Source organism: Peromyscus eremicus, chromosome 5, assembly GCF_949786415.1.
Source record: "Peromyscus eremicus chromosome 5, PerEre_H2_v1, whole genome shotgun sequence".
Lineage (NCBI taxonomy): Eukaryota > Metazoa > Chordata > Mammalia > Rodentia > Cricetidae > Peromyscus > Peromyscus eremicus.
This window is the reverse complement of record NC_081420.1, coordinates 90,758,775-90,770,995: the sequence shown is the minus strand read 5'-3', so window position 1 is coordinate 90,770,995 and position 12,221 is coordinate 90,758,775. Positions and strand designations below refer to the sequence as shown.

The window sequence follows — 12,221 nt, the reverse complement described above, 5'->3', positions numbered from 1 at the left end:
GGGTTCCACCTCACTCATCTACACAGTTGTTGAGAGGACTGGCTTTTTGTCTCTCTGGTTCCCAAAGAAGTGCCAGGTACTCAGAAGGGTTTCTGTATTTGTAGCATGAATGAACAGGACAGAGAAGCCAGCTCAAGTTGAATACACCCTACGGCATCTCCAGAGACACCAGGGCTCTCCTACTGCCAGGAGCTTGGAGACCTGTAAGCCTGAAATCTGTGGCTCTGGGGAGGCCCTGGGCTAGAGGGTCCCAGGCTCTACAAGTGAGTTGAGAGTAAACACTTTTATTAAAAAAAAAAACAAAAACAAAAAACCAAGTGTCTGGCCTGGGGTTAGGGTCACAGGGAAGACAATGCCAAACCAGTCACCCCCATGCTCACCTGTCCACCCTGACACTCCCCACCCCATGATGTCAGAGCTCTCCTCTGGCCTCTGGGAGAGGGAAGAAAACAACTAGCCCAAAGAAGCCACCCCCTCCTTCAGGAAGGAAGTTAAGCCAGAGCTGCCAAAAGAGGAGAGAGAGAGAGAGAGAGAGAGAGACAGAGAGAGAGACAGAGACAGAGACAGAGACAGAGAGACAGAGACAGAGAGAGACAGAGAGAGACAGAGAGAGACAGAGAGACAGAGAGAGACAGAGGGGGGTTGTATCAGACAGCTGACCTGTAGAGCTAGCTAATTACCCCCCCCCCCCGGGTGATTCCGGCCTGGGGTACACAGCCAGGCCACCTGGGGCAGATGCAGCCCCCTAGCCAGACATGGGTCCACTCCACTGCAGCCCTGAGGACAGGTGGAGTGGGTGTGACCAGCAGCCCTGGGAAGTGGACTGTGCACTGCCCCATGCCGTGCAGGAGAGGGGACTGAAGAGAGGAGTTTGAGGACTCTAACCTCCGATGGAGCCAGCACATAGCAGGTCCGCCCTGCACCCCTACAGGTTCCACCAGCAGGATTATTCCCAGGGAGTGTGTCTGTCATTAGAACCACAGCAGGGCACTCTTGGGACCCTCCTCGAAGGCTGCCCAGGGACCTTGGTGGTAGAGCTGCCCTCCTGTGGCCTGGATGTCACAGAAATGCCACAGGGCAGTTTCATTCACTGAAGGCTCTTACCTGCCGGTCAGTTCAGCAGGATTTTTTTGTTTTCTTTTAATTTTTACTTATTTGTGTATGTGTTTGCCTGTGTGTTCCTCTGTGTGTGTGTGTGTGTGTGTGTGTGTGTGTGTGTGTGTGTGTGTGTGTGATACTTTAGGATGCCACCTACCTTGTTTTTTGAAACAGTGTCTCACTGGCCTGTGGCTTGCTAATTAAGCCAGAAAACACCATGGATCCTCCTGTCTCTGCTCCCGCCCCAAGCACTGGGATTATAGGTGTGCACCACCACTCCTGGCTTCTACACGTGTGTGCTGGGGCTCACACTCACATCCTCAGGCTTGTACAGCTAGCTCTTTACCAACTGAACCATCTCCCCTGCCCCTTGTCTTAACTTTTATTAACCAATAGTCATCATATAAAGTGATGGATTTATACTGATATTTTCACTCAACAGTATCATGTACTTGGACTGTGTTCATCCCTTGTTCACTTTCTACTTTCATTCACATACACAAAATATATATATGTGGAAAATAAAACTTCATCTATGTATGGACAGCTTGGCTGATTTCATAATTTGGCCATTGTGAATAGCACTTCCTGGCATTTTGAGGTGGGTACAGAGCTCAGAATGGAGAAAGGGATATCCACATGGCCACAAGCGAGGGCAGGCCTGGGTGTTGTGGCGTCACCGTATAGCAGAGAGTGAGCTGACCACTGGGTGGGTGTCTTCTTTCAGACTTACATTCATATCATTGACCAGAGGACCAGAAAGCCTGTGCCAACCAAGTTCTACACGGACCCCATGGTGGTCTTCCATCATGTCAACGCCTATGAGGAGGACGGCTGTGTCCTGTTTGACGTCATCGCCTACGAGGACAGCAGCCTCTATCAGCTCTTCTACCTGGCCAACCTGAACCAGAACTTTGCGGAGAATTGCAAGATGACCTCAGTGCCCACCCTCAGGAGGTTTGCTGTGCCCCTCCATGTGGACAAGGTAGTGTGTTCTCTGTTTTCTGGACAGCCCTGAATCTGGGCCAAAATTTTCCTTGGCACTGAATTTCCAAATGAACTGAGCTTTGGTTTTGTTGTTGTTGTTTTGGTGTTATTTTTTCTTTGCTTTGCCTTGAAGTACAAAGGATAGAACCCAGGGCCTCACACATAACAGACAAATTCTTCTTGGGCAATACATTCCTGCCCCAGCCTTGAACTATTCTTTGAAAAAAAATTTTTTTCATTGTTTTTCTAAAAGCAGGTATGTTCTGTAGAAACTTTAGAAAATATAAGTAAGAAAAAAGGAAAGTCCTTTTCAACCTGGCTGGGAGTGGTAACATAGGCCAGCGCTGGGGAGGTTGAGGTCAGCCTTGACTACATAGCCAGACCTTGTCTCAAACAAACGAATAATCCTCATTAAACCCATCATGCAAGATGGTCACTGTGGATGCATTTGTGTTGACTCCAGTCTCTTTGGATACATATTACATATGTGTATAGATACATACACACATGTATATGTATATTTTAACTGCATCTTTTTAACAGTTTTATTGAGAGATAATCCACACACTACAGACTTCATCCATTTATTCAATTCATTGCCCTTTGTTATAGTCAGAGTGGAGCATTCATCCCCATCCTCAGTTTTGAACATTTCCCACCCTTACAGAAATCCCATACCCTTGACCCCTTGGCCACCATCTCCCAGAAACTTTCCCCTGACCCCAGACAACCATGGATCTCCTCCCAGCCTTCAAGGCATTGCCTGTCCAAACACATTATGCTGGCAGACTGTGACAGCACCCGGCCAGGCACCACTGGCTTCTCTCACTCAGCAGTGTTTTCTGCTTTGCCCATATGGCGGTGTGTATCCGCACTTCGTTTTCTCTCGTGGCCAAGTGTGTGTGTGCTATCTTGCCTTCTGCCTTTTATATTAATTATATACTGGGGCACCTCTATGCTCTCATCTTAAATATTCAGCTAATGGTCCAGGGCAGGGATCCATCATTGCCAGCTTGCATGATTTCCCTGCTGATGAACTATTGTTCTTAACACGGTGCCTGACCCCCAGGACAGGAGTCCTCCTCAATCAGGGTGATGCTGTCACGGCTCTGAGCAGAAGGAAGCTTCTGGCCCCAGAACTCACTGACTTCATGATATAATTAATTTAAATGGAACCAAATTGAACTCAATTAAAATGTGGCGGCTCCCGTTTACTAAAGGAGAGCTGTGTGCCAGGTGCTTGGCTGTGCGTTTTATCTCTTTGTTTATTTGACATCACTTAATGACCAAAACAATTTATGGGAAAGGTTGAAAGCCTCGATTTACAGTTGAAAAAACTGAGAATCAAAGAGATAAAGGAATATGTCCCAGGCCACAGTGCAAGGTTGGAACCTGGACCAGTAGTCACTAAAGGTGTCTCTGTAACTGCGAAGAGACAGGAATTCAGTTGTTCGGCCCGCAGGCCTTACACCTGGAGAACAGTTCTCCACAACCCAGGGAGCCTTTTCCCACCCTCACCTCTGGGTTTCTGTAGTACAGGGATTCAGCCCAACTTCTGTTCATGGGGCAGAAGAGTGATGGTTTGTCCTCAGGTTTGTGTGTCTCCAAATTCTGGTTCTTTCCTCTCTAACACTTTGCTCTGTGTGTCTCTGCCGTAGCTGGTGCCACATCTCACATAACTCTGCTTTCACATCCATTTTTGTTGTTGTTTTAATCAACTCCCTGGTAATTAAGCCATGTGAAAGGGAACATGTCACTCCCCAGGGAAAGCAGCACTGTTTGCTGTAAAGTGGAGAGGAGCATGCAAATGAGATCTGAGAGTCCGGAGGAGGTCTGTAGTTCCAGCTAGGGCTGCCTCCTCCCAAGGCCTGACTTGGGAAAATAAATTTAGGGTTGGGAGTTGTCCTAGCTAAGGTTTCTATTGCTTCGATGAAAAATCAAGTTGAAGATGAAAGTTTTTTTGTTTTTGTTTTTTGGGGTTTTTTTTACTACACTTCCACATCATAGTCCATCATTGAAGGAAGTCAGGACAGGAACTCAAACAGGGCAGGAACCTGGAGGCAGAAGCTGATGCAGAGGCTGTGGAGGGGTGCTGCTTACTGGTTTGCTCCTCATGGCTTGCTCAGCCTACTTTCTTACAGAACCCAGGACCACTTTATAGAGCCCAGGGATGGCACCACCCACCATGGGCTGGGCCCTCCCCCACTAATCACTGATTAAGAAAATGCCTTACAGCCAGGTCTTATGGAGGCATTTTCTCAGTTGAGGTTCCCTCCTTTCAGATCGCTCTAATTTGTGTCAAGCTGACACAAACCTAGCCAGGACAGGGGTGTTAGTCAGGGGTAGAAAGAATGCTTATACAGTGAGGCTCTGAGTTTGATCCCAGCTATGACATTGGACAAGAAAGAAAGGAGCCGCCGGGCGGTGGTGGCGCACGCCTTTAATCCCAGCACTCGGGAGGCAGAGCCAGGTGGATCTCTATGAGTTCGAGGCCAGCCTGGGCTACCAAGTGAGTTCCAGGAAAAGGCACAAAGCTACACAGAGAAACCCTGCCTCGAAAAACCAAAAAAAAAAAAAAAAGGAGCCAAACAGCCGGGCATGGAGGCACATGCCTATAACCCCAGCACTCGGGAGACTAAGGCAGGAGGGTTGCAAGGTCAAGCCTAGGTTAGTAGACTAACTGGTGAGACCTTCTTAAAAGATTTTTTTGTTGTTGTTTTAATTGGGAAAAAAAGGAAGGAAGTAGGCAAGTAGGACTCATGGTGCTGGTCTGTAATCCCAGCTACTCAGGGGGCTGAGGCGGGAAAATCTGAAGTTTTAAGGCCAAACTTGGGCAGCTCAGTGAGACCCTGCCTCAAAATAAAAATAAATCTAAAAATCAGGACAGAAGTTTAGTATAGTTCAACGACAGTATGCTTGCCCAGCACACATGAGGCCCTAGGTTCAATTGTTTCACAGTTCTACTAAAATGTAGCAGAGGCACTTAAAAGTATCAGAAGGCATTAACTTCCCACCCTCATGATAAGGGCTATTTGAGTGGCCAATGGCACTTCATAAAATTACCCCAGCCCTGGCCTCTGCACCCTTCATACTGGGAAAGCCACAACACAACATTGAGGACTGTCTTCTGGTCCAGGAAGAACAGGGTGTCACAGAGCACACAGGGCATGAGTCACAAGGCTGAACTCAGCCCAGGGCTGATGCCAGAAGAGGGACATATTCTCTCCCTGCCCCCACCTAAGGTTTTACACCCTTTGATCACAGGGGGAAAATGGCTACTTCCTCAGAAGCAAGCTTGGATGGTTTGTGTGTGTGTGTCTTTAAAAGCCACCTTGTAGCCACCGGGTGCTTTGAAATCAGCAAAGAAGAGCAAACTCTCGGATGGGTGGCTCTGGCCACGCTGCTTAATTGCTGTTTATTGTCCCTTAAAGATGGCTTCTTGGCTTTCAAGTCACTCAGCTGCCTGGATACACAAATGGGAAAGTTGGGTAGGTAGACACAGCCATACACACACCCTGCTCCCAGGGCCTGGCTCCATCCTAACCTTAGGTTAGGAAAGTTGTCCCTTCTCAAATGCACTCTACTCAGGGGCCTTTGCCCATCAATGCCACCTCTGCCTGCCCCACTGGCCCATCCTGGAGTGCTCTCTACTCTCCCTAGTGGCAGTTCAGAGTCATCTGCAGCTCTTTCCCAGCCCACACTCAGGACAGTGTCAGCCGGACCTCCCTGGTACTGTACCGAGGGACTGGAGAATCCTGAGGGATTGTAATACATGCTGAAGAGGCTCTCTGGGCCTTGAGAGCTCTTCATCCTTTGGGCCTCTGTGCCGTTACCCCCTCAGAGGCGTGTGTATGCTGTGGCACCCCTAGGGTGACACTCAACTCCAACGTGACAAGCTTGTTTGGTTGCCCTCTTGCTGCTGAGGTACAGGCTCCTAGAGGGCAGGGACTTCTTTTTGCAGTGGGTCATCCTTGCATTTAAAAACTCTTAAACATGGGGGATGAATGAATGCATAGATGAATGAATGAATGAATGAATGAATGAATGAAAAACATGAAGCAAAGTCTCTAAGAGGGCACAGTTCTCCTGTTAGCATTCATAACGTTTCCCAGTGAGCCGTGCTTTTACACACAGAGCAGAAAATGTGAGATTATTCTCAGAGATCTAGGACCTCCTGGTCACCCCTGATGCTCAGACCAGCTGAGGTCAACGGAAGGCAGTGTGGAACGCCCCCCCCCCCCAAACCCCTGCTGTTTATATAGGGCTGCGGGCTCTTGAGGTGGGGCTCTGCAGAGGAGGAGGAGTGGCAGGGAGGAACCTAGGCATGTCCAGACAGTGGGGCAGCTGCCCTGCCTTCACCCTGAAGGGCGCCGCAGCATGTCAGAAATAGGTTTGTGAGCATTTGCTGTCATGGGTCAGAGAGGCTGCCACAGGAGGAGGCATGCTAAAGCTACATGATGTGGCTTCGGATCCTGGAGCAGCAGATTTGGGTTTTCTCTCCAAATGGAGGCATGAATCTATGAGGCTAAGACAAAGTCGTATTCATGGAGGGTGTGCTGAGTGTGGGCCTTGTGGTCAATAGCTTTCCTGCTCTGAGACTTTGGCGACAGGAAGCTTGCCTGAGATTGGCACTTGAGAGGCTTCAATCTGTCCCTTCTGTCTCCAGCATGGCCCCTTCTCCATAAGATAAGAAGGGCCAAAGGGTCATACCTAACAAGAAAGGCATCTCTCCATCACACCCACCCATGCTTTGGCTAACTGGGGTACCAACCTGATTGAGAGACTGCCTCTTTCCCCCTAAGAGCAGACTGTTGACGGTGTGCCCATGAGGTGTCTAGTGGGACTGGCTGGGACTGAGGCTTCTGGGTGGGGCATCTGTGTAGCTCCAGGCAGAGCCTGGAGTGGGAAGCTCTCACCAGACCATTTCATCTGGCTGGGAACTAAGGGGTCTTAGACTTCTCAAGCCATACTCCTCCTTCCAGGGCAGCCTGAGATAGAACCTGCTATACTGCTGGAATATTCTCTCTGTCCATCACAGTAGCTGCCAACCACCAGTGCGGTAGTGGAGTGCTGGAGATGTGGCAAGCATTAGGGTCCATGGAATTTTCAACCTCACTCCACCTTATTGTAAAGTCTCAGTAGCCACACGGGGCTCTTCTCTGAGTCATTTCTGTCTCTCGGTCTCAGCTTCCTTTGCTGTAGACTGAGGGATACGAACTGGGCCAATCTTTAAAGTCCCCTGCAATCCAACTATGGAAATGCAACAAACTTTCTCTTCTTTTCAGAAAAAATAAGAGCTGCTATCATTAAAATAGGCTGTTTTTAGTCCTAGTGCGTTAGACAGAGCAGTTCTCCATTACAAAGGTCCACGTGTCTGGGTAGGAGAGCAATTTAGTCTCACATAATCAGCTTGCGGCATTTGGGCTTAGGGCCTGTGGGCCTCAACTTGGGCTATTGCTCCAGGCCCTGCAAATTTTGAGGACTGCTAACCGCTTTGCCAACTCATAATGCAACCCTCTGAGTTATTCTTTATCCCGGAGTCTACAGTTGAGAGGGAAAGTAGCTTGCCCAACATCAAAGACTCATCGTTGGGATTGTGTCAGGATTTGAATTCATGTCTGTCGTTAACTACAGTGCCTCTGGCCTAAGACCAGATGCTTACATAACCATAACTTTCTGGGATCAGGTAGAAAGCATTGTGCTCCCCCCAGCACCCCATTTACAGACAGGGAAACCAACCCAGTGGGGTGAAGGGTCTTTTCAAATTCACATAGCAAGTTAGGAATTCTGATTCCACACGGAAGCTGGTGCTTCCATGGCAGCAGGTGGGCAGACTTCTGAGCTCACTATGGAAATGCAACAAACTTTCTCTTCTTTTCAGAAAAAATAAGAGCTGCTATCATTAAAATAGGCTGATCCCCCCACCCCGGAAGTTCCCTCTGGCATCAGGATTACAAGCAAGCTAAATTCTGGGGTTTTCGCTAAATTCTGGCCGATTTCTCCTCAACGCTGAGCAAGGTTGACTGCTGAAAGCAGCCGAGTCATGTTAGGTTACTGCTGTGTGTGGAAAATTAGAAGTTTATCCCTTAACCAGTCTGACCAGTTTCAGGCTGGAGCTAGAACAGTCTCTGGAGACCAACTCCCTGTGAGTCAAGGTTGGACATGCCTTGGGCGGGGAGCGGCTGGTGTGGGGTGCCGCTGTCACGTGTCTAGCAAGTCACAGGCACAGTGTAAGCCACTACAGAGCACCCAGCGTGGGGCTACTGGGTTTCATGAGATTCTTCAACCAAACTGCGGAGCATGCACGTTCTTTGCCCCTTGACCACTGAAAACATGTGCGCGCCGGGGAAGGGGGGGGCAGAGGCATGGGGGACTTATTAACTCATGTATATTGACTTCCTGGGTGCCATGCATTGAAGAAAATCTGCTCTCCAACATCACGGAGAAAATGACCACAAAAGCAAAGCTTCATGAATGAAACAGAGCCTGAGACCGCTGCCTCCAGGACACGGCAGGTTCAGGTTGAGTGGTTAGGGAAGAAGATGTTTGAGCTGAGACCTACAGGGTGGGAAAGGGCCCCTCGCTCTGCCCTCTGCCCCAAATGCTCTTGCTTCTGGGAGAATCTCGATGTGATTTCCATCTCTTAGCCTCTGCTTCCTCTTCTAACAATCAAGGGACTGAACTAGATGAATAACCTCTAAGGACCCCTTCAATCCAATTCAGCTACCATGATGCGGCTCACTTTCTCTCTTTGCCAGCAAAAGAGCTGCTATCGTTAAAATAGGTTGTTGCGGTGGGGGGCGGGGGGACGACGACTGGGAGATGACTCAGTCCGTGAAGTGCTTCCTATGCAAGCATGAGGACCTGGGCTCCATCCCCAGTGTCCACAGGAAAAGCATGGCACTGAGTACCTGTGATCCCAGCTCTGGAGACATAGAGACAAGCAGATCTCTGAAGCTGTCTGGTCAGCCAGTAAAGCTAATCGGTGGATCCCAGGTTCAGTAAGACCTGTATCAAAGAGAGAGAGAGGGAGAGAGAAAGAGAGAGATGGAGTCTTCTTTTCCTCCTTGGATGCTTAAGGACCACCCCACCCCACCGCCCCATCGTGAATAGCACAGTAATGATCTAACGGTCTTCACCAGGAAGTTCATGACTAACCTTTTGCTTCAGAGGAAACACATGGTCTTTGATGTTCCTGGGAAGACAACAGTACCAAAGACAGAACTGCAGGGAAAGATAGCCACAATGTACGAGACAACATCAGCTATCATCTTCGTATTTGAATTCAGAACCCACTTTGGTGGTGTCAAGACGACCGGCTTCGACGTGATCGATGATTCTTTGGGTTATGCAAAGAAGAATGAGCCTAAACACAGACTTGCAAGACCTGGCCTTTTCTAGAAGATGACCTCCAGGAGGCAATGAAGGAAAGTGGGAAGAGAATGAGGAAGATTGGGGGGGGGGGCGGTGGGGGGGGACGGCTGCAAAGGCCATCGCTGGTGCTGCCGAAAAGCAAAAGGAGTAGAGATTCTGCTGTGATTCCTAAAAACTTAAAACTTGCTTTTGAAGAAAAATAATAAAATGGCAATGTGATTGAGTAAGATACCAAAGGCCTCCATACACAAGCACACAGTAGACACATACACAAGCCCAAAAAGAGAAACAGGTAGTTTTTAATGCTAAAAATGACAATGAAAAATTGGACAGAGAAATCAGACATAATAATAATAATATACTAGTATTCCTTTATCTGGTTTCTCTTTCTACCCATATAGTAACTTAGAATCAAGTGTGCTCCAAAAATGCTCAATGAAAGCCCCTTCTAGCCAGGCGGTGGTGGTACACGCCTTTAAACCCAGCACTCAGGAGGCAGAGACAGGAGGATCTCTGTGAGTTTGAGGCTAGCCTGGTCTACAGAGTGAGATCCAGGACAGGCACCAAAACTACACAGAGAAACCCTGTCTCAAAAAAAAAAAAAAAAAAAAAAAAAAAAAAAAAAAAAAGGAAGGAAGAAAGGAAAGAAAGGCCCTCTCTAAAGAAACAATTCTTAGATTGCATGCTGTTCTGATTAACAGTCCAAGATCTCAGACTTGCTCAGAATGTAACACATCATTTTGTACAATGTATCCATTCTGTATACACTACCCACCTATTAGTCATTCTGTAATTGTCTCAGTTATCAGGTCAATGCTGTTGGTTGCAACACTTACACAAAGTGTTCAGTGTTATCTGAGTTTCAGGGCATCATTGAGGGCTTGGAATGAATTCTCTGAGAGTGAGTACTATATCATAGACCTCCTGTGTCACTGCAAAGATGTCGTCATCAACAAAAGTGTTTATCTGGGTCCTATTGCAAACCATTTGGCAGATGATGTCACTTAATCTTTGCAATCAGTTGAATTCGTGCATACTATTATCTTCATGATACACAGAAGGAAACTGGAGCACAGAGAAGCTAACTACTTGCCCAAAGTCTCATGCTCAGTATGTGAAAAATAGGGAAGTCTCCTCCACCACCTGCTCTGTTGTTCATATCTGTGAGATTTCTCACACTCTCGTCCTAGTGTACTCCATTAGCACATTCGGTTGGGCTCAGACCCTGTGTGCAGTTTGTTCCAAAGCTTTCACTCACTGTTACGTCCTGAGCATATCTATTACTAGATGCCACACAAACACCCATCAGATGATAGAAGCAGCTTTTTACAGGTGAATCGCCCAGCATTTGAAAAGGGAAAACATGCTCTTTGGAGCATATTAATGTTCCCTTAAAGAGATAAAGAGCCTAGGTAGGTCCTGACTGTACTGCCCACCAGCTGTGTGGCCTTGGGAGAGTCTGTTCCTGTTGCCAATCCTCATTATTCTTAAAGTAATGGTTGCATTTTTAAATGCATTTATTTAATGTGTACAGGAGGTGATTTGTCTGCATTTTTTGTCTGTGCACTTCTGTGTACAGTGCCTCCTTGGGGGCCAGGAGAGGGCATTGAACTGGAGTTAACAGATGTTTGTGAGCCACCTTGTGGTGATAGGACTCGAACTCTCTGGAAAAGCTGGGCCCCAATCCTTATTACTACTACTACTACTACTACTACTACTACGACTACTACTACTGGGGTTTTTTTGAGACAGAGTTTCTCTGTGTAGCTCTGGCTGTCCTGGAACTCCCTCTGTAGACCAGGCTGGCCTCAAACTCACAGAGATCTCCCTGCCTCTGCCTCCTGAGTGCTGGGATTAAAGGCGTGCACCACCACCACCCAGAGAGCCTCATTATTTTTAATTGAGAATAACAGCAATGAAACAGGTGCTCCCTGAGGTTACTGAGAGGCCAGCAAGGTGCTCTGTCTTGAAGCTCTGTTCAAGCGCAGATGGTAAAGCAAGAGTTTGTGGAAATAACCTTTTCTTTTTGTTGTTATTTTTAACTTATTCTTTTCAGAATGCAGAAGTGGGCTCAAATTTAATCAAAGTGGCATCTACAAGAGCAACAGCCCTGAAGGAGAAAGACAGCCATGTTTACTGCCAGCCTGAGGTCCTCTATGAAGGTAGAATACATCCTTTCTCACAGAGATGCCCAAAGCCCCTTTCTGTGATACCCTTCTATGCAGGGACAGGGAAGAGCAGGGAAGGCTCTTGAGACCCCAGGAAAAGAATTTGGGGATTTTTCTTAGATAGCTTCCAACGCTTCTGGTCCTTGGATGGATGCCATGCACAGTTGATGTATGCAAAATGGGGCTGTGATGTATTAAACAGGCATGGTAGGTTCCTGTTTCTCTGCATTGTCACAATTCCCACAAAGTGGGAATCTCCCACTGGGCCTGGGAGATGCTGGGCTACACACAGAGTGTCAGCCACAGGGCAGGAGCCACACCCATAGGCCCATGTTCATCAGCCCTGGTGACATTCGGGGCAGGTATTCTTTGCGGTAGGGCAGTGCTGGTACTGGAGGATGTGCAGAAACATCCCTGGGTGCCAAATAGCCCTCACCCTAAACGGGAGCCAGCCAAAAGCTCTCTGGGAAGTGCCACTGTCCCACAGGGCTGAGTTCCTGTGCTCAGTGTATCACAAGACGTGGCACAAAGCCTGGTGTAGAGAAATAGTCATTTCATACTTGCAAGTGCACAATGAAGCTGGGTGTGGCAGTA

General features: G+C 48.0%; 1 protein-coding gene across 1 annotated transcript in view; it reads left to right on the top strand.

The window, feature by feature from the left end:
• Window positions 1-12,221, top strand: part of Bco1 (beta-carotene oxygenase 1) — a 35,657-nt gene that overhangs the window by 17,356 nt on the left and 6,080 nt on the right. The window contains 2 exon segments of the mRNA XM_059263052.1: window positions 1,826-2,083; window positions 11,516-11,621. Coding sequence (XP_059119035.1) covers window positions 1,826-2,083; window positions 11,516-11,621 — 364 coding nt within the window.